This window comes from Dromaius novaehollandiae, chromosome 7 (genome assembly GCF_036370855.1).
Source record: "Dromaius novaehollandiae isolate bDroNov1 chromosome 7, bDroNov1.hap1, whole genome shotgun sequence".
NCBI classification, from domain to species: domain Eukaryota; kingdom Metazoa; phylum Chordata; class Aves; order Casuariiformes; family Dromaiidae; genus Dromaius; species Dromaius novaehollandiae.
In genome coordinates, this window is record NC_088104.1 from 13749063 (window position 1) to 13772184 (window position 23122).

The 23122-nt window shown below is 40.7% G+C and overlaps 1 protein-coding gene across 2 annotated transcripts; it reads left to right on the forward strand.

Moving 5' to 3' along the window:
* Window positions 1-100: 100 nt before the first annotated feature.
* Window positions 101-20360, forward strand: IQCB1 (IQ motif containing B1). 2 transcript variants are annotated; one of them, XM_064514712.1, is made up of 14 exons: window positions 101-217; window positions 628-910; window positions 1742-1904; window positions 3523-3652; window positions 5884-5977; window positions 7037-7136; window positions 7615-7787; window positions 10452-10564; window positions 11660-11769; window positions 16683-16825; window positions 17278-17426; window positions 18090-18218; window positions 18596-18752; window positions 19849-20360. In XM_064514712.1, the coding sequence occupies exons 2-14, from the start codon at window positions 793-795 to the stop codon at window positions 20076-20078; spliced, it is 1809 nt and encodes a 602-aa protein (XP_064370782.1). In that variant the 5' UTR covers window positions 101-217; window positions 628-792; the 3' UTR covers window positions 20079-20360. The 2 variants fall into 2 exon arrangements, with proteins under 2 accessions (XP_064370782.1, XP_025974270.1); XM_026118485.2 differs by having other exon boundaries at window positions 101-207.
* The last annotated feature ends 2762 nt before the right edge of the window (window positions 20361-23122 follow it).

Genomic DNA, 23122 nt, shown 5'->3' on the forward strand with positions numbered 1-23122 from the left:
CTCGGGGAAGGCCCCGCCCTCGCGGGCCCTCACAGGCTGGCGCTGGCGGAGCTCCTCCCCTCCAAGAGGTGCGTCGCCGGCGGCGCGGGCTCGGATTGGGCCGCGGGGTGGGGCCTCGAGGCGGCCGTCTGTAGAGTTCCGCTAGTGGGGCGGTTGGAGGCGCGAGCCCGCACGCGGATATGCAAATGTTATCCTCCTCCCTCAGGGGTGCGCTCTGGTTGGTGGAGAGCGGCCGCGACCACCAGGGGGAGGGGGCGGGGGGGGCTGGAAGCGGCGACCCCTCGTTAGAAGCGGCGGTCCCATTCCCCCTTTCCCCCCTCCCCCCCCTTCGCGCGGCCGAAGTGGGGACGGCCCCGCGCGGCCGTTAGAGAGACCGTGGCAGGGCCCCGAGTCTCGCGCGTGGGGGGGAGGGAGGGAGCGGCTCTGAGGCGCCCCTGCCGGCCGGGGCGAGGGGCGGCCGCGGCGGGGCCCCTCTGGGCCCGTGGGGGGGGGGGGGGGCGAGCCTGGGCCTTCCGCGGCTCCAGCCCCACTCGTGGTGTCCGGGACTCGCGGGGGTTTTCTGGCTGGCACGGGGCGGGCAGGGCTGCCCTCGGAGGCCGGCAGAGTAGCCTGTGCCCCTTTCCTCAGGGCCAGATCCGCAGCCCGGGGCCGGGCGCGTGAGCTCCAAGCTGGTGGCGCAGCAGCTGGTGGTTTGGTGGCAGTAGTCGCATAAGGACCCCGCACATACGCGGAAACAGTTAAAAAGCGAGAGGGGCTTGAGCTGCTGCTGTCGTGGGCCCCTCTCGGCCGCCCATGGCCCACGCACCTGACGCGGGGCCGGCAGCCGTGGACCCCAGGGTGCTGGCCTTGGCTGCCCAGGTCACGGAGAGCAAAGATGAGGACGTCCCAGTGTTGCTGCTGAAGTTAAAGGGTAATTAATACCTTTTCTAAAATAAAAGGATGAGATAATGAAGTATGGATAGGTTTTTTTCCTTCTGCCTTCTTACATTCAAAAGGGTTTTTTCCCATATTTCTAGCGGGGCTGGAAACTCCTTAGGTTTGATAATACAGCTTTTCCTGACAGTTGTACATGGGTGGCATTTGGCTTGGGAACACGAGGGAGGATGAGAGGGGAGGGAACGGAAGGGAGCTCTTCTGTCCCTCTCCACTGTCACCGTTTTTGTAAGACCTGTGCTAATGTGGGCAGGGATCTCTTGCTCAGTCAAATAACTTCTCCCAGCGCTTTTGGGTAGGGAGGCTTCAGGAGGGCTGAGAGTGAATGTTAGTAAGCAATTTTTAAGCCTTAACACAGAAACACAATCACAAGCTCCTATGTGAGTCCCCATGTGCTCCCCTTGGCCTCATATCCACTGCCCATGGGAACAGTGGAAACAAGTTAGATCCTGTTCTAAATTGGGATGTAATTATAAGGAGGTTATACATTTCACAGAGGCTTTTCATTGTGGTTTTATTTGCCCTAGGAAATTCATACAAATGGGATACATCCCAGATAATGTATGTTTATATGATGGAAAAAATGGAAATCTGAGCTCAGTTGTCCTTCCTAATGGTCGCACAATCTAACAAATACATTGTAGCTGTAGGAGTGAAAAATGATGATAAAATGTACTATGTTACCACTTTCAGAATTACATTGATCCTAGTGTGTGTACACATATTACCTTATGTTTTGAAAAAAAATCATTCTTTTGCATCAGAATCATATGCTTCTCCTAGTCTATTTCCTGCTTTCTTCCCACAGAAATTTTAAATAGTGCTTCCTTGGGATGTAAAGAATCAAAAAAAATTAAGCAAGAAATATACTATTATGATCTTGCTCAGTACTGCATGCTGGTCCTTAGACAAGACTACTCTCGACTGCATGGAGGCTGGGCTACTGCTGCTCAGCTAGCAGAGATACTAAGGTAAGAAAAATTGCTTAGAAGTTTTCTTCTTGTTTTCTTCTGGGCTATCATCTTGCTCTTTTTCTTTTCAAGCTGCGATGCATTGGCTCCCATCCAGAACAAGGCTTGTTGTTCAGGAAAGGCCAGGGTTAAAGTGCAGGGAGCAGTCAAGAGCAGAGGGGTCAGGCATAACCTAATTGGTCCTGTTTAATTCATTTGCATTGTGTTTCACTGAGCTGGGCAAACTGGTGGGAACAGTTTATGTGCTGGGTTTACCTTTTTTTGTAAACAGTACTCTTCTATGTCACAATTTTTGCCGAGTAACTGCTAATTTTGATTGGCAGTTTTTTTAAAAAAATTGGTTATTTAAAATTCATTTGCAAAAATCTGCAGCCTGATTAACTCACAGCTTGGCTTGAGTGAATATATCTTAAATTTTAAACATAACAGAGGATACAATTAATACAGACCAGATAGCTTGATGCAGTGGTTTAATAAGAAGATCATAATTTAGCTTAATTCATAGCTAGCAAATAAGACAACTGTAAATTTAAGTCCCATGGTCCAATCCCAGTTTTCAATGTCAGGAAAAAGAATTAACTTTTAAGTTTTCTCCAAGTTGTACTTGATTTTGGGAGCAACAACTCCCCAACTAGGTAGCGTTCTAAGACGTGACAAAATTAGCCATCTTTTATTTGTACCACATCTACAATATGAATTTGTAATGCTAGGAATTTCACTGAGAGATACAAGATTTATCACCAGGGCTGTATGATACTTGAATCATCTCTTATAAGCTATTTCAGTTTTCAGAGAAAAGTGAAATTTATTTTACTTGTAAGAATGTCCTTTGGCAACTACACGAATCTCAGCTTCATGCCTAGAATTTGCTTTCCAAGGGCTTCAGTAAGCAAAGCTTTGCATGTGCACATTCAGAACATGCTAAGAAAGCTCAGATAATATGTCAGAAAACAAAGTTCATAAAAAGTTTTGAAAACTCTTTTGTTGCACTAGTGTCAGTGCAGAGCACAGAGTGAAAAAACTACTAGTTGTGAAACTTGCAGAGCCGTTTCTTGTGAACAGTCTTCCAGAAATGGCCAACATGTTTGTAGAAAGTAAAATAATAAAACTCAGATCTGAGGAACTGATTTCTAGCCCACATGTATTCTTCAAGTAGAGGAAAGTTACAGATGGAATCACTGAAGATTTTTTATACATATTTTCATTGCCTGGTCTGCATCTACTTTATCAGGTTTATGTCTACCTTTCTATTTTGCTTTTTTTCTTCAGGACCATGAGAGCCCTTAACTAACATGTGGAACAGATCTGAACAGGTCCTGTGGAGCTAAAGGGGAAAGTGACTTGGCTATGTTTTAAACTGAGACATGCTGTAATAAGTATTACTTTGTAATAAGTAGTAATATGCTTGCAGCCTCCAGCCTCACAGTGATTCCTCTTCCTTCTGAGGCAGCTACCTTGGAGCTAGTCACAGCAGTTAACTGTTGTTCAGTGTTGAATTGTCCCATTCCAGTCAAGCATTTCTCTTCTGATGGCATGACATTCATTCAAAGCTGTTCAAACAGGAGGCCCTGGACTATTCAGGTTGGTTTGTGTGGTTTTTTTTTTTTTTTCATTTCAGTCATTGTTGTTTGGGACTAGAGGTGAAAGAAGATCCTGAGGAATTTTACAAGAAATTTCTTCCTTCAGCTGTAGACAACCTGCTGTTTTTGGGAAGACGCCTGCAAGCACGATTCATCCGAGCAATCAAGGTATTTAAATTTCATAGTTAAAAAAGCAGAGCACCTCTGTAAACTTTTCAAGCTTTTATATTCTATAAGTAGGATATTATTCTAGGTACACTGTATTATGAAATTTTATTTTCCAGAAATTACAAAAATCTTTCTTATGTCTTGGAGCTTAGAAACTGTAATCTGTCATCTTGGAGCATTCAGTGTATTATGTGTGCAAAAATTAGTTTATTACTATACAATTGTTTATAGTGTTTGGCTACTACTTGTAGGTTTTTTTAAAAGGGGGGAAAAGGCAATTATAAGTAGGATAGAAGAATTAAAAAAGTAAGATAGAAGAAAAATGCTTTACAAAAGGGAGCCTCTCACTCATCATAGTGATTTTTTTTGATTTGCATATAATTACTTCAGTGTTTGCGGTTGCTATGTTCTTACTGCTTTATTCAGCTTTACAAAATAGTATGGTTTAGGACATCTTAAGGTTGCAGACTCTTAAGTCAGAAATGTTGAAAGCTGTTTTGCCATATAATTTCTGCAGTGAAATTGGCAAAAAAATCCAAAAATGTTCACTGATTCTGAATTGGCACATTGGGAACCCCAAAGGAAGACTTTGCGAATTAGTAGATACGAGCGCTTCCTCAGAACTCTACCCAACTTTGCAGAGGAGGGTTCTGCCCAGCTGAATTTCCTCATACTTTTGAAGCATTCAGAGGTCCAGAATCAGCAAAAAATATTTTGGAATAATTTACATAACCAACCTCACAGATTCTAAAAGTTTCTTTTAATTTCCTTTTTTTTTTTTATTTCCCTTTAGTGTCTCATTTTTTGGCTCACTGACTTCTTGCATTTAGTCCAAGTTTTTTTATAGTGTATTATGCTGGGTGCCACATACGTAATCACTTCTCAGAAAAAATCACTAAAATGGCATACTTTCTGTTAGTTCAATATTTTTAAAGTGCATGTAGTGCTTAAGAAGTAAACTTCCTGAATGACATCCCAGGAGACTCAAGTTTTACCCGCAAAATGTAGTTTCCCCCACTTTCTTATTACGTATTTCAACCTACATGCTAATTGAGCTATGTTTGTGGGCAACAATTACTTCTGAATGCAAATACAGTCTATGTTATAGTCAGTACTTTGGCTTTTAAAATTTGTGGTCTCAGAGGTGACTGGGCGCCCAGACTTGATGCTTGCTCTGTGGAGCTTTGGAAATCCCACTCTACCAGCAGAGATTTGTAGTTTATTCTGGTCTCACTTGCTTTCTGCAGAAGCATTTGAAGTCAAGGGAAGTACTGAAATAGCTACCAGAAACTAACATATTGCCCAAACACAGAGCAGATTAATATTACGCCTTAACTTAGTACTATATTTTTTATCTCTCATTGTCAGTATGAACCAAATACAGTGTTAAACCATGACAGGTGGTTGGGAGTTACAGCTCAGATATAGGAATGGCCTTTCCAGAGTTTTATCTGTGGAAGTTCACTTAACAAGGAAGATGTCAGACTGAGTGCTGTATAACAACATTTGTCAGCAGCGTTGAACTGCCAAAAGACCCTTAGCTGTCCACGCACCAAGGGTTTAGGTTTCCAGTGGCCTGTGAATCACACTTGGAAAACAGACTTTTGACTCTGTGTATGTGTGTTCATGTATTAAAACTTGAATTCTTCCTGGTCATTGTGTCCAGTCAAGTGTTATCACAACAAAAAACATATACAGTCTGTTTCGTACACTGATCAAGCTTCAGCTTAACAGTGGTTTGGTTTTTGCTCCCAGACCTCCAACTCAGAACTGTATCTGAAGCATCACTGTGCCAGTCCTTAGCAACCTTTTGCATATGAACTGTATCTTTGGCTGCTTTGCATCATTTGATTTTGTGCTTTAATCTTAAATAACTTATTTCCCATTTTGTGGGTTAAATCTATGATATATTTGTACTGAGCTGTTACCAGTTGTCTTAGCCCTCCTGTGCCATCAAGGAATAAACAAGCTTTCTCCATCCCTACTATGGTATTTTCAAGAGTGGATGGTTTTTTTTTTTTTTTGTATACTTTGTTGATTGATCTTTGGCTTGGAAGGATTTACAGCTTCTTCTTTTTGACTTGTTTCTGGGATTTGACAACATGATTTGGGAAGCTCCTGGTGGAGTTGGTCTCAAAATCCCTGAAACGCACAGACTTTCCCACTACATCAAGCTGTAGTCCTCAAGGAAGACACATGCACATGCATTTATCTACTGCTCTTTTGTTTAGGATGAAGAAAAAAAAGATTTTTTACACTGTTTCCATACAGTAACTGATGCCATCTGCTGGCTGTTCAGTGGGCATATTCAACTAACAGAGTGTGGTAAGAGAAAATTAAACTCATAAAACACACAAAAATTGTTTTATTCTATCTACAGGTGCCAAGAATCAGTCTTAAGCCAATCTCCATCTATTCCTTTTTTTAATTAGAATGCTCTCTAGTGCAGTCTCTTAAAATAGTTCATTATTCAACAGAAGCAGCAATAGCTAAAATGGAAAAGATCCACTAAAGGGAAATATTAAAGAGTTGTCTGTTTATTCTTTTGGAGACAAACAATAAAGGTATCTTACTGCAATTTCCCTTTGTAATTCTTTATCTTTAAAAACTTTTTTTTTTCCCCCTCTGGTAAAATACAGTTGATCTCTTTAATCTGTCTCTGTTTATGCAGAAATTTGACCAGAGTGCATGACAGGCCCTAAAAAGAGGATAGACTTGACAACAGATTTCTGAGGTTTTTTTCCTGCCAGAAAATTTTATGAGTATCTAAGAAACTTTATACTTTGGACAAAATAAGCTATCAGTTAAACCAATATTAGTCACACTGATTCCTAGGTCATGATAAAAAGCAGAATTTGTTTTTGTTTCTAACACAAAAACTTAAGGCTCATAAGATATTTAACTAAAAAAAGAATGACTAGAAAAATTACTAAATATGTAAACAATGATACACTTGAATAAAAAATGATGGTACATTAATGACATCAGTGGACTTACATTAAATAAACGTGGTGTAACAAACCGTTAAGTTTGAAGTGCTTATTTTTCTGGATATCGTTGCCCCCGTGATAACGCTACAGCTGTAACAATAATGAGGTGTAAGTGTAACATAAAAGGTTTTAAAGATTTTTTTGCCATTACAACACCAGTACCTAACGGATTTCCAAAGACAGAAAAATCAGGACTCAACATGATTCTAAGATGTTGAAGTAGTTTACTTTTCCCGTAAGTTTCGGTGTAGAGAAAGTCCACTCTAGAAACACTGTGATTTTTCTTTTCTTTGTTATGGCTTGTTTTCCATAAAAATACTATAAAAACAAATAAATATTATTACATCCATGATTCAGATTGCTTGACTTTTTGTTTGTTTTTCTTGTGTTGCAGTCCTGCAAAATGATCATTTCCTGCAGTTGCTAATAACAGATGACGTTGAAACAGCAGTTATAATGATGTCTGTTTTACACAATATTTTGAGGGTTAATAGGTTAGTTACTTTTATATCCTTGTTTTCTTTCTGAATTTTAAATTTAAAAATCAATTTATTACTGCTTTGTAAAATAGAAGAATTTGCATATAAAAACTGTGGTTATTTCTATAGTCTTTGTTGTAGAAAAGAAAAATCTGCTATTTTCTTTATCTCGTTGTTAAACTGAGGCAATGGGAATCAGTTGTTTAAGACGCTAGTACTGCCTCTGCTGCTAAGTCACTGGCAGTCATGAATGAGTTGATAATACTGTTTTTCTGATTTTAATTGGAATTAACATGAGACTATCAACTCATTGACAAAAAAAAAAAAAAAAATTATTCGCATCCTTTTCTTCCCATCCTGGATCAGATTGTTGGTGCAGCTACTTGGGCATGTTGAATTGCCCAATGTCTGACATTTCTAAAAGGAAGTCACTGTTGAAAAGCTCATAGTTTATAATACTTTAATTTTTTCCCTTTTTTTCTTTTTAATCCAGTCCTGTCTTGCTTCATGTTGATGAGAAGATTCTTCACTCTGTTTTAGATGAACTTGTTTATAAGCTTTCATCTACCACCAATCCTGTCATAGGAAATGCTGCTACAAAACTGCTGCTTTCACTAGCAAAATTTTGCCAGCAACTTGTGAAGTTACTTACAACTCGCTACAAAGGTTTGTAAACATGCATGGGACCAATCACTCTGCTGCTTCTTTCAGTCAGTTTAAAAATACAAAGGTGGAGGTTGCCCAGTGGCATCTCAATTCACAGCTCTCCAATACAGAGGGAACCTGCAGTGCTGCTTGTTCCCTGTCCTGCCCAGCCTTGTTCATTTTCATTGTAGTTTAAGGTGCTGTCCCTATTTCTGCTTCCTAGATTTTTTCTCTTCTGTGCATTGAGGACTCTTCATATGGTAACTTGCCTCTTTCACTTGTTGTTTGTCACTTTCAATCTAGTTCACTTCTTTCTATGTGATGTAGTGCATCTTCTTTCCTGGAAAGTTTGGATACTGATGGATCCTAGGTAGCAGGTACCTGTATTGCTTCAGTGAGAGTTGTGTGTTGGATGTCTGCCAGTCCGCTAAGCCTCACTGGTTCAGAAGCATGGAAGTTTTGCTTAAAGCCATCTTTTGACCCTAGCTGTTACAGGTGCACTTATCTGATAGGTGCTGCTTTGCTACTGAGGAGTTGGCTGTCTTCAGATGTCCGAGTGATTGGAATGAACCCCTTCCAAGAATTCATCAAATGAGTTTGTCATTCTGTCCTGATGCCTTTAGATGAGGAGATTGAGTATGCATATAACTTGCTGTCTTTTCTTCACTATTTAATGTGGCGTCCCATTTAATGCTCCTGCCTTCAGCCTAGCAAGGAGCTCCAGCAAACCCCTTTGTCCTCTGCTCCCATGTCCACAGAGACTAGGAAAAAGGTTTTGATGTTTGCTAGTGCTTTTATATTCTGATTATCATTGATGGTCAGAACTGCTTGTGGGAAGTCTTAGTCTTTTTGAGACAAGAGCAATAAACAATCTCTGGGCAAGGGCAATCTCTAGAAAAAAAGGGACTATTCCCTTTTTTGGGGACTGGCTACTTCTTAGGCAGTACTAGCTAGATAAATTTCTGAATCAGATGGGCAGCTTTTACCATTCTTACCTACAAAATTGAGAGAGGGCTTCCTTTCAACATGAAGTGAAATACAACTTGCCTAATGCTGGTATCATGTGGATTCTGCTGAAGCTGTTATGATGGGCTGATCATGCCAGCTGTAGAACAGTGTCTTGTCTAAAGATGTGCAAATCGCCATCAAAGAAATATGCTTTAGGGGTTATAGTTTATTTTGCTCTGGAATCAGCAAAATGCCACAGTCATTTAGAGACTTCCTTCTGTGCGTATTTCCTGTTTCCAGTAAGAAAAAAAAATCACACTTTTTTTTTTTTTCCCCCACTTAGAGCCCTTATGTTAGCTTTCACTCAGGCCCTGGAATCTTTTAGACAGTTTAAGAAACAGCAGCAACAAAGATGCGTTACAGCATTTCCACCATCTTGGCCATCTCATTGAAGTAATTTGGCTTCACAATGGTTCAGAGCTCTTACCAGTACAATGTACTTCTGTGTTAACTTTCTGTCAGTAACTACAGCCACCCTGAGGTGAAGATATCCCCTAAAACTTGCATCTTCAAGGCTAGCACAGTCTTTACTTCAGGATTCCAGGAGAGCCTGGTCTTTTTATCTGCATGGGATGATACGTCTGAGAGGCACACTTGAGGTACTACTTGTCACTAGCTGAAAGGTCCATAGATATTGCTGTGTAGTCTACAGAAACTGGCAGATGGGTTGTGTCAGACCTACAGACTTCTGTGAGGGAACCACCTTGTGTGGCCAGGCTACTTGCTGTCACAGAGCTCAGGCAGTCTTCGGGTAACCACTGGCTCTGTCTGGCATCTCACCCATATCTCTTCCCAAGTGTTTAACCATCACCATCATTCCAAAGTGGTGCATGTCTGATAGAGCAGAGGTGCCATTTCTGTTTGCATGAAGGATTTTGTGCCCCATATCCAAATCCTGTAAGTGTGCATGATGGATTATTGCTTGGAGTTACCTGCTGTGTGAAGTTACTTATAGATAATGACTTGAGGACAGAAAAGTTATCTAAAACGGGAATTCTTCAGGAGTCTAACCAAATATGCATATACTTCCTGATGTCCTTTCTCCCTCAGACTCCCTGGAAAACTCTCAAGCTCTGGGATTTCTATAAGCTAAGAAGGCATGTGTTACTGTCTACATTGTGTCCTTCTACATGCAGCGCAGGGTGTGGGTGTGGGTGTGTTGGGGGAGTACAAGCACGCTTTTCAGCTACTTTGAGCCTACAGACCTGTTTTATCTCAGGGACTGGGCTACGCACTGTGCTGTAGAAATAAGACAACATCAAAGAATTCCAGTTGTAAGTAAATCAGTTTTATTATGAAAAATATGAAAGCGGTGCTAATAAAACCTCGCACTTGCATGGTGTGTTACATCCTCTTAGTACCTTACAGAGACTTACTGATAAGACACTAGAAGTATATTGATAGTTTGACTGGCAGTTATGTGGACGCACTAGGTAGTGCCTTGGGCATACAAAACTACAATTGTGTAATGCTGCTGTGATGATTGGAGCACCAGGTGTTCATTGGTAGTATTCTACATTGAAATTCAAAGTTAACTGATTGTATTCAGCTCTAGTCTAGTGTTCCTTTACACGTGAATCAGATTTGATTTTTTGAGTTGAAAAATGTTAGTTTGAAATCTTGAAAAGAAAAATTCACCTTAGCAGTATCGCATGCTTATTCTTCTCTCTCTCTCAGGACTAAAAGTGCTTTTAAGTAAGCAGTGGACTGGCAAAGGATTTGACAGAGATCTCAGACAACTTTTGGACCTGCTGTACTTGGAACAATCCAACAGAAAAGGGGAAATGCAGGTGCTGAATTTTAATGACACTTTACTATGTGAAATCCTAGTTACATGTGATTTATGTATGTTTATAATGGATTTACTATATCACTTTGTCTCAGTTTTTCAAAGCTTGCATTATTTATTCACTGTATCAATGGATTTTTTTTCATTTCCTATTTATTCATTTTTTTCCTAGCATTTTTGAAGACATCAAGAAATTGTCTTATAATTAAGGTACTGGAATGTGGCTCAAGAGATTGGCTTTATTTTGCAGATTCACCATAGATTTCTAGTACAACCATAGGGAGACAATTTAGTTTCATTTTGTCAACTGTGAAACAAAATAACTTTATCTGCTTATTTCACAGCAGTGTTATAAATGCAGATCTCTGAATTTGTGAGAGCATTCACATAGAATTAAAAGCCATATACTCCAGATGAGAAAATGTTTAATAAGAATGTCTTCTGGGCTGTGTTCTCAGGAAAAGAGCAGATTTTGGTAATAAGTTTTACGAACTTATTACCAAAATTTTACATGCAGGTTTTTCAGAGATAATAGTTCAAAGGAAATCAGTGTTATATTTTTAGAGACCTGCTTCCATCTTAAACAGAGCAGGATTTTTTCTGAAAAATTATCAGGTAAAAGTATAATTGATTTTTTCCATGTTTGTTACATTTCAATGATTTCTGACTGTGCTGCAAATAGTAGTATTTTTCTTAGTGTTACTCCCGCAAATTTCTTTCTGTCCTCTCTAGTATAGGTATTTTGAGCCAACACTTGGAATATCAAGTGCTTTGGTTGTTTTAAATTCAAATTTCTAACATTAGTTAATGCAGCTAATATATATTTTATATTTGTGTTATGCATTCCTCTATTTACCAGAAAACATTGATCGAGATGATCAGAGGAGCTGCCTTTGGAGCAAATACAGGGTTCCTGCTAATAACTTTCTTATAGGAGCTTAAATTCTCAAAACTGTAACAGAAACACTGCATCTTAATGCATTTGAAAACTGATGTTATTTTGGCCAAACACTGAGGTTGTTCCAAATATGCAAGTGATAATAAAATGTTTTTGTGTGCAGAGAAAATATTCTACCAACTGCTTTATTAATTTCAGAGGCAGCATCAAGCAGCTTGTTTAATCCAGGCTATGTGGAGGGGATTTCAGACAAGGAAAAGACTAAAAAAACTTCCTCAAGCAGTGACTGCTTTACAAAGAAGCTTCAGGTAAACAGGATTGTTTTGTAAAAAGCACTCAGGAGAAGAATCCAGTAAAAAGGTTTGATTTGGTTTTCCTTGGGTCACAGAGTCACAGGAAAAACTTAAGAGGTCATTTAATCCAACCTCCTGCTCAAAGCAGGGCCAGTCTCAAAATTAGATCAGGCTGCATGGGGCCACGGCCAGTTTTGGAGATCTCCAAGGATCCCCTGTCCTAAAGCTGCACTATTCAACTTGTGAAGAATTCTTTCCTTTAGAGGCAGTGGGACTTTTCCTTGTGGCAACTTGTTATCAGTGCCTCTTGTCCTTCAGCTGTGCACCTCTAAGTCTGGCTATGTCTTTATAACCCTCTCTTCAGGTAATGGAAGACAGAAATTAGATCTCTTCTCCCTTAGCCAGGCTAAACAAAGCCAGCCATTTGCCTGTCCTCTTATATCATATACTCCAGCTCCCTAACTGTCCCCATCTGAACTCTCTGCAGTTTGTCAGTATTTGTCTTGTACTGGGGTGGGGGGGATGCTAAAATGGACAGTATTCGAGCTGTGCCCGCATGAGTCCTGAGTAAAGGGAAGTAATTTCCTTTGACCTGCTGCTTTAGCTTTTGCTAGTGCAGCCCGCTCTGCAGCTAGCCTTTGTTACCGCAGGGGCATGCTACTGGCTCATGTTCAACTTGTCGTCCACAAGAACCCCAGGTCTTTTTCAGTGGAGCTGCTGCCCAGGTAGTCTGTGCCCAATCTGTACTGATTCATGGGGTTATTCTGTCCCAGGTGCAGGACTTTCCGTTTGAACTTCGCGTGGTTTGTGTTGACCCATTTTCTGTTTGTTGAGGTTTCTCTGAGTGTCAGCCCCACCCTCCAGTCTGTGGGAGACTGTGATGACAGCCGTGCTAAAGTCAGGGTAAATGACATCCGCTGCTCTCCCTCATCCGCAGAGCCAGTCATATCACAGAAGGCAATCAGATTGGGCAAGCACGATTCGCCTCTGATAAATCTGTGCTGGCTGTTCCCATATCACTTCCTGTCCTTCATGTGCCTGGAAACAGTTTCCCGGAGGACTTGTTCCCATGTCCCAGGGAATGAGGTTGGGCTGACCAACAGGTCCTTTGTCTTGAAGATGCCTTTTTCCAGTCAGCTGTTATTTTTGAAACATAAAAGTAATGTAATGTCAATATGAGCTGTTTCACTGCAGATTCTTTTAGCAGAAACATCCAAACAGTGTGCTTTTCCAGCAATGCCAAACTGCCACTCTGATGCCAAAAGCTCCAACTGTCCCTTTCCCAGTTGCCAAACTTCCTCTTCTCCATGAAACAACTTACTTCTATGATGCTTTTATGTGTTTTCTGTGTAAAAAATGTATGCCATATGGAAAACTAAACGTGTGGGACAGTGTAGCATTGGATCGCACTAAGTAATACTAGAAGATAACATGCTGGTGGCAGAACTCATGTTCACAGTTAACTTGTTATAAAATTCCACCATAAATTAAATGTGGAGCTGCCCTGGAGTCAGGGCAGAGTGCTACAGAAACCATGGACTATAGTGCTTGGTCAATATAGTGCTTACAAGATGGTGTGCTACATTAATATTTGAAATCTTAAGTCTCATACGTACAGTCACTTCAATGAGCTAGAAATAATATTGTCTGGCTTGAAGCACTGCAGAATAATAAAACTACATAAAAAATGCTTGTGTTACCTAATGTAGGATTTCAGTGGTAGTGTTAGCACGTTAGGCAATATCTGTTTGCTAACTCTTTTCAGAAGTTAAGTGTGAATTTTTAACGTAGGGAAAGGGATCTAAATAAAGCTCCGACTCCACAGTAGGTTTGTATTCAACTCTTTCTGCACGTGTTAAGCACTGTCCTGTCTAAACTAAATCTTACAAATCAGTTAGTCAAATCACACTGTATTCTGATCAAGCTGTTAGAGAGCAGTTATGATTTGTCATCTAGCCTGGCATTAAAAAGATATTGGACTATCTAGGGAATAATCTTTACATTCTGGAAGATTTGCAGGAAGCAGTCTGTCCGTTGAGGGATACTAGCCACTTCAGGTTTTGTGCTGGAATACCAAGGATGACATACCTCCTTGTGACTCCTTTCTATTCCACCATATTCTTTCTTTGGGTTAATATTTCTGCCCACATTGGGCATCTTGCAAGCCTGTAAGCCAAAATCATAGCCCAGAAAACTTGCAGTATGGGTAAGACATAACTTCATAAAGCAGAAAGGAAAGGGTGGTAAGGTTATCAGCAATGAACTAGTTGCTTAAATTTCTTGTGTCATATTTTCAGTATTGCAGGCTTCAGTGCTTGCCTCTTAAGTAAGTAGTTCCTGAATCACTAAATAGACTTTTGTATGTATTGGTTTTTAAAATTGAAAGGAATGGAAATGTATTAACATTTTTAGAGTTGTGTGTTTATGGCCCAGTCAGTCTTGATGTACTGAGTACAATATAGCAACCGTACAATGCCAATGTTTTTGCCCTGTCTAATTCAAACCTGCAGTTAGACTGTTATGCTGAAAAATAAAAGCAGCGTTTGGAATACTGTAAGCATGACTTTAGAAGAACTTTCAAGAGGCCCTTTGAATTCTTAGCAGTCAGGACTTGGCTATATTTACGGAGTTTTGTGATGGGGATCTATTTTAGAGCAAGTGTGGTTAAATATGCTGAGGCTGAAACTCAAAATTTGGCTCACCTGCAGCTGCCATGGAAGATTGTAAGCTACAAGTTACACACTTCTGAAATTCTGTGGTTTTAGAAATCTCTCCTCAGTGAATATTACAGCTTGTAATTGCTCCTTGAAGTTCATTCAAGGACTTTTAGTAATTATAGAACTGTTAAAATGACAATAGGTTTTATTAGTCATGCATGCCTCAAAAGTTAAACTATTTTAAATATGATAATCAGAGGAAGGTTGATCTGTGCCATGAACTGCTGAAGGAAGCTTAAATCTCAGTCTAGGTGTGTTTTACTTCTGTTCAGAGGCATTTCCCTGTCACAGTGTGGCCTTGTGCGAACAAATATGGCTTATAATGAGGAAGAATAGAGAATGAAGAAGAGTGTGTATTTTACAGACTGCACAGGAAATAATCAGTATCAAAGAAACCTTTAAATACTTGACAGATGCTATTGGTATCTTAACAGATGCACATCTGAGAAGTCCATTAAATATTTTTATTGTTTTCCACCTAAGGGAGCTTCTAAAGATTTCTAAGGAAAACTATTAATAGTTTTATTAAGAAAAAGTCATTGTAAGTCCTGTTTGATCCTGTGACTTCATTCTTCTTGGAAGTATAATAGGTGCCTGCTTGGATTAAAAATGCAAAGATTTATAGCTCTGATTTGCTGAATTGTGTGGGCTGAAAACCTCTAGTTTCCTTGAGACCATTCAGATGTAATCACATATATCATGATCTCTCTCTGTAGGTCGATGTGTGGGCATGCTTGAAGTCAGTATTACTGCCATAAAAGGATTATGGTCTATTAAATTGTGGTGGAGGCTGTTTACCACTTAGGGCCACATCTTTAAATCCAGAGGATCTCTTTTACAAAATAGCTTCCATTCCATCTTCCCCACTCAGTTATGGAGGCTGAGGGGAAACTATGGTTGATGGGAAAGTTACAGTAAATTTATACTAGTAATGAGAAATACACAGATTATATATATTATATAACTCAATATTACGGTGAGTATAGAGGTACATGACATGCAGTGATAACAGAATTACTGGGCATTAGTACTAGTCTAGTGCCCTTTTTTTTTTTTTTCCTTCCTGCCACCCTTTACACCTGTGCTCTGTCCATTTTTTCCCCTTTCCTAATGTTTAAGAAGCTCCTTTCATTGTCCCTTGAAAAGTGCTAGAGGAGAGCAGAATTTACAGTCATGGACCCAGCTGGGGTACTCAGATCCTGAGATGGCAAATAGTTTTGTTGCGATAGGAGAAGAGGTGTCAAAGCACCACCTCTTTGTGGAGTGAAGTTGTAGAGTATCAAGGCTTAATCTGCTAATGAGGCCAAGTCCATTGGAACAAGGAAGGGAAGGGAAGCCTAGCTCACAGCTCCTCAAGCTTCACTGAGACTGTATCCAAATGGTCTCAGTAATTGTTAGTTTAAATATATCTGTATATTTATTTAGTATAGCTATATTGGTATTAATATTGGTCTATGTATTAACATGTTAGTATAAATGTAAGTGATATATGGGCTATTGCCATTATTAGCTTAAACTTTCAAGGGCCAGTTACAGAGTTTTCAGCTCAGTGTCTCGTCTGTGAAACATCTGCTGGGGTTTTTATAATGCTAAGCACAGTAGGGCAACATCCTACCATCAAATTACAGCAACCAGTAGAGATGAAGAAGAATTTGAGCCTTCCTATTTTAAGGAATAGTGCAAGATAATTTTTTCCTAGTGTTCTGTTAACGATGTTGATGAAAGAAATGTGTCAAGTTCTGTGTCTTGGATAAAAAAAAACTTCTGAAATTTAAGAAATTAGCCTTAAGAACTGACATTCAGATCTAGTTCTGCACTCTGTACAAAAATAATAGTATGTATTATGGAAAGCAGGTGCAATGCATGCTGATGCAGTTCATGCTAGCTGAGAATGTCCCACATGGGGCATGATTACCCTTAGTGTCCTTAGAACTTTATCCCAATTAAAAATATATCCTTTGATTTGATACCAAATTGAGCGACTAGCTCAGAATTTCTCATGTTATAGATGACGTGGGTAATACATTCACTTGCTGCTGATCTCTCATTGCTTGGTGAGGTCCTGCAGAAACTTTATGTTAATACCAATAGCTGAGCTAGCAGATCATTCTGCAGTTTTCTGCCATACTGCTGAACCATTCAACATAAAGAAAGATGCTTTTAAAAAGAGTAAAATTTGAGCTAAATTGTTAATTTATTTGTGTATTGCAGAGCTAAACGAAAACAAGAGCTGCAGCATTTAAAAAAACAGAAAGAAGACGAGGCTCTAAAACAGCAAATGCAACTGCAGAGACAGAGGGCCATGAGACTCTTCCATGAACGACAGCTGGCCTTACTGGAAATAATCCATCCCAGTATGATTTATATTAAACTATATCAGACGATTAAACCGTCTGGGTCTCCTTAAGAACGTTTTCCCCAAATATATTTCCTAATCTTGCATGTCTGTTTGCAGTATAGTCTTACTGTCTCTTCTTCTGACCCAGTTATTTGATGGAGAACATGCTAATTCTTCAAGGGATCAGTAACTGTGCCAAAGACATGGTGGCATGAGATCTGCTGCCTTCGAAAATGGTGCAGGAGAAAGGGAGACCCAGTTTTCTTGTGTTTATAAAGCTCCACTGTGGCTACAACTCTCTGAGAAATGGCCCACAACTAGTTCCTTGCCTTTGATTTAGAATGAAGAGGGATTTTTAACTGATAGCACCCAACCTCTTTTGTGTGGTCTAGTGTAAGGATTAAAAATGTAAATTGTTAACAGATCACAATCCACAGTCTTGTAACTGGATTTTGGTCATGTCCTTAGGTCAGGTAGATAAGCACATGCAGGAAATGGAGGGAAAATCAGCATTAACTATCCAGAGATTCTGGCGAGGGTGCAGAGCGAGAAGATGTTTTCATCAACAGAAGCAATCTCTCAAGGAATATAAAGCAGCAGTCGTCATTCAGAGAGCAGTAAGTATATAAATTTTGTTCTGGTGGTTGATAGAACTGAGAGGATTATCGTGATGTCTCAAAAAGCATAGTTTGTTTACTTGTCTTAATGGCAATTTAGGAATAATATATTCAAAAATTATTCAGAAGATAGACCTAGAGCCCCAAGTTTCTTGGAGAGTTTAAACTTTGCGTAAGTTAGAAAGTATCATAGAATCTTGTAACTAAAATATAAAAGCTGCCACTTTGAAACCAAAGGCTGGATTTTCTACACACCTCAGGTAAGGTAATTTATTACTGTGAGGGTGACTGAACACTGGAACACCTTGCGCAGAGAGGTTGTGAAGGCTCCTCTATCCTTGGAGATACTAAAAAACTGACTTGACGTGGTCCTGGGTGACGTGCTCTAGCAGATCCTGCTTGAGCAGGGGGGTTGAACTAGACAATCTCCAGAGGTCCCTTTCACCCTAAACTACTCTGTGATTCTGTGATTATTAGTATTCTAGCTTATTATTTAGTATTCATGCTGACTATCATGTCTTGCCTCTTCAACATCATAGATAAAGTTATGTTTTAGCAGATGCAGTACCGGGAAATTTTTCTGTAACTGGCTGATTACAAACAAAATGAGAAAACAAAATTTCTTATGGGTGATTATCATATTCTCTTTTGTTCTTTTTAAAGGCTTGTAAATTCTTGGAAAAACGAAGGAAAAAGAGAGCCCTCTCTGCTTGGAAGGACACCAAAGGACTGACTGATGAGCAGAGACTAGCTTTAAAGCAGAAGGTGGATGACCACATCAAATTGCATCCGGTCTGTTTCTTAGTCATTTCCTAATTCCTATTATCCATGCAACATAACATATTGTAGGGATAAAATATATTCAACTTCACAAATTCTGATCAAGATAATCTGTGCGAGGTATGCATATATTAATCCTGCTTGTTCAAGAGCAAGGTACTAGGATACTGGGTTTTTTAACCATTAATCTAATAAAAGTGGTCAAAGCAAACTGTAATTGGAAAATTATATATACTTGATGATGGATAGTTTTGAAGGGAACTCCACAGGAAGCAAAATGATTAAGTTAGCAATTAAGAACAACATTTGCATTTCTTGTTTAAACATTTACCCACAAAAGATTTAAAATAACCAGTTTTTAATGGTGAAGAACCATTATTTTCCTCCAGGCTTCCCAAATGTCAGAAGAAAGGAGTGAAGAATTACATATGCAGGCCCAGGAAAAGCTGGCGCAGTTCCTGTTGAGGAGCAGTCTGGATCGGAGAGCAGCACAGCGGAGAGAGACATTACTGGCTCAGGTCAACACTGATGTGGAGCTGCTAATGAGTATGTGATTACTCGAGAGTCATAGTTTTGCTTACTGTTTGGATTAAACTAATTTAGAGGGAAAATTCTAGGATTATACTGTGAACAGTGTAAAGTCTTCTTTCAAAACTGAAATATTTTTCTTCCTTTGCCATATGCCATTTATTGAGATACAAATCTCTTTGTTAGAGATTAAGGTTAAGTATATATATACTTGCTTTTCAAGTTATGTCTCATTCTTCTGCTGGAAGTATCTCTTTGATGTTTGCAGCAAAAGCAATGGCCCTGTAAAAGGCATTAAAGTCTCTAAGAAGAAGATCTTACACAACCCCTTACATTACATTTGTTTTATCTTTTTCTGTTCTCTTGTTTTGTAAGTAAACTGTTGGTTGATGTATTCTCACTTCTTCCAGATAAAGAGGAAAATCTCTGAGCTATGCAATCTGAGTCATGTCTTCATTTTCACTGATGTGGCTGTGTTTGTAACGGAATTCACTATTGTGCCATCTTAATTCCAGACAAGTAGCCGGGAGTGAAAGAGGGAGAATAGCAAACTGCAGCCACCAGAGAGCACCCAAGCAAGACAAAATTTAGCAAGTTACTGAATTCTGTTACTTAGTCTGTCACATGCTGTGTCGCTGCAGCCCATCACTCCCTGAACAGACAGACCAGCAACACAGTCTCACATTGCGGTGGAGCCCCCAGGCAGGAATGACGCAGTGATGCTGTGCCAGGGCAGTAGAAACACTACAGTGATGTCACCCTGCACCAGGAGTGCTGATCCAGCAGTAGTGACCAACAGTAGTGCCTGTTTCTCTTAGATCATAGTTTTACAAGCAATCTATTTTGCTGATTGCGAGCGCTGCCCACAAAAGAGGTAGTCCTGCTTTTCCCCTTGTTCTGCCTTCTCCATTATGTATTTGTTTTCAGGTTAGTCTTAATTTGGATGGCTTCTCCTACCTACTGTAGCATGTAGCCATAAAATACTAATGCCAGCACAGGGAAAGGAATGACCCAGGACAGTGGGAGGGTAGGGCTACTTCTTCTTGGTTTAAAATATTCATAAACTGCAGCATAAGAAACAAAGTATGAAAAACTTTTTTCCTTGTCGTTACAGATGCTCCAGGGCTAGCAGAGACCACAGAAAAAGATCTTGATATCTTTGTGAGTCGGTCAATCCCTGTAGCTACCAAGGCCAAACAGTCCCACAACACTATGCTGAAATACACCCGCTGGCCATGGTGGAAGAAGCTTGGAGAGGAATTTGTGGAGGATGATGTCATTCCTGATGAAGCCCTGAATGCAGAACTGGGAACTCTGTTTATTGGTGGAAGGAAATCCTTTTAGTTAACAAGCAGAAGAATCTCTTACTTGCTCGTCCAGACTTACTCCTTGCACTATGCATTCATTTGCACATATTTTTAAGGAAGGAAAACAGTGGAATTCTAAGACAAAGCACTGAAGAAGACCAAACGTTTGTTTTAGTGTGCTTTATTGATCTTACTAAGAATCTCTTCTGTAACCTGCTACCTGCTTTCCTGTGCATCAACAGTAAATTCCTGTCCACTGTGCTCTTACAACTAGGATTTAAGTATTGTAGTTGTAAATGAAGATATTCCAGAAATTGTATCACTTTAAGTGTATAATCTTTGGCTTTTTAGTTATTATTCATATTTGGATTCATTTCCGAAGAATCGCATCATTGTAAAAGGCTGGGCTCTTACAGCAAAACATTTTATTAAGTGATATGCTTTGAGATAATGATGGGTTCACAGAACAAACCAAGACATAAAAAGAAGTCAAGCAAGCCCTAGCCAGGCTGGATGCTTACGGCAGGGCAGAATACTGCACTAGAGCTAACTGCAGCCAAGCATGGGCAAAGCTTGGCCTGAGGAATCTCTACCAGCCTCTTGCTTAAAAACAAATGAAAAACTATTTAAAAGATACCTTAAGAGGAAGGCAAAACACAAATGTGATCTCTTTGGGCTGTGTCCCTGCAAGCTGCAGAACACGTTAGGGCTGCTGGAAGCCCATGCAGATGCTTAGAGAGCACTTTGCCTTTTGATCAAGCCCTTTCACACTGCTAAAGAGCATTTAATGTTTTAAAAGGAAAAAAGCTGCTATCTTTAAAGAAAAAAAAATCACAGCCCTGCTTTCCAGTGGGCAAAAATCCTGTTCAGTTATATGGAAGCAGAATCACATCCTTCTCACAAGCCAGGAGAGGGAAAAAAAAGAAAGCTATTCTTGGATTTATATGTTTCTTTTAAGAAAATGCAGTTCTTTCCACAGCTGGTATAGAGCATTATAATATAGGTGCAGTCCAAACTGTTACACAGGGCCATCTGGATCATCAGCACAGTCTTCTTGAACTGTGCAGACATTGTTTAATCCAGAAAATTCTCCAGCACAGGGTGTCCATGTTTACTGTGACCCACTCCATAGTAAAAACCTATAGTGAAGGGCCAAAGGCTGCTGCTTATAGACGTGCCCAGAATGCAAGGAGAACTCAAGGCCACAGCTAGTGATGTAGGTGCCTGCACTACTAATAAAGGTATTTATTAGGTGAGAGGTCCGGAGAGTCTTAAGTGTTAAAGAGATCTCACCTCACTGCAGAGGAAATAAAAAACACAGTGATTTCTGCCAGTTGTATGTGGGCAGCAGTATTAGTTCAGTGTCTGTTTTCCATCCTCTTTTGAAGGTTTGGAGTTTTAATTTTAGCAGAGATGAATGGAAAACAAATAAATAGAAATAGTGGGCAGAGGCTCAAGGCTATTCAGATGCAGCCAATACATTAAAATTAATAATTGGACAGCTGCTAAGGGGAACAGCCATGCTCTGGGTTAAATTTTTTAACAGGAACTGTGATTTGGAAGGCACTGACCTGGCTCTCAGTCCCGTTCTTGGGAGAATTAAGTGGTGGAACAATGCATTAAGCACTTGCCAGCACATTTGCACATCTGTTGAATTACATGTTGTTCTGCATAGGCCTGCTATTGGTTTTAGGCCATGCCCGTAATAAGCCCTACAAACACCAGAGCAGAGGGGCTGGTGGGGGGAATCGCCAAGCGTTCCAGCAGCTGCAGTCCCAGCCTTCGGGGAGCTCTGGCGCTGGAAGATGCCCAGCGTCTTGGGATGAACTGCAGCAAGCCAGCTTTCCCTCCTGAATACCAGTCTTTTGTGCACGTCATTGTCCCCTCTGCTCTGCAGCCAGTGACCTGGACTATTTTGAGACAGCAGCCTGTGCTGTATGCTTATTCCTAATCACCCTCATTATAACAGCTCTTCAGCACAGATGGATGTTCGCAAAGGTGCTTTGCTTAACGTATGTTATGTAAAGAGATGAGCCCCCCTGGCCAGTGTTAAATACCAAGTGAATTATAGAGGCATCTCACCAAAAAGACATTTATTGTAATGTTAATGGCCTCTGCCACTCACTGCCATTGGAGTGGATAATGAACTCCCCAATTGGAATATGTAATTTTCTGGATAGTGGTTTTTTTTAAAGCAAACAGTCTGGTGGAAGGTGCTGTCTTGTTGGAGGAATTCGAGTTGCAGGGTCATTTATCACCAGTCCAGCAGTGCAACTCCCCCACCCCACCACTGCCCTGATAAATAAAAATGCTTTTTACTTTGTGCTTGTCACCAGGAGATCTCAATCATCACTTCAATTTCACAGACCAAGGAAACTGAGGCAGCAGAGCCATGAGGTAACATGCCTGTGGCTATTTATAAACAGGAGCAGACTCACATCTGCCAGCCTCTTGATGGTGCTTTTTCCCCAAAAAATACTGCCTCCCACTGCCGTGGGGCTTGCACGGCTGCTCAGCCTCTGCCCAGCCCTGCGCTCCAGCACAGCCTGTCACTTGCTCCCATTACTGTCCCAGGCAGAGCAAACCAGAAGCGAGCCACTGCAGCAGGCCAGGGATGCCGTCCCCCTGCGGCACTGTGGCTAAGCATGTTACGCAGAGCTGGAAGGAGCTGTCAGACGCCAGTCTCTGCCCAGCTTTGAACCAGCAACCTAGCTGTAGAGATCCCTGCGCTCCACAGCCCCTTCCCTTTGCTCACGGGTGGGAGGGATTTGGCAGAACTCGGCTAATCCTCAGTTCAGGTCCTCCTGTACCGTGTGCAGGACAGGGAGACCTGAGCTGGGGATTTCACTGTGGCTCTTTCTGGGGTAAAGTACCCCTGCCAGAGTAATGGGAACACTCACAGGCAGCTGAACAGAGCCCACCTCCAACCTGCTTCCACGTGAACAGTCCTGTCTGGGTTATGTTAGCACTCACCCAAAAAAGGGCTGTAGGACAGACCATGACCAGGGAAGGGTCCAGTCCTGCTGCCGCTTGTGTTACTGCTTGCCGCAGACCACAGGTATGCCCGGACAGCGAGAGAAC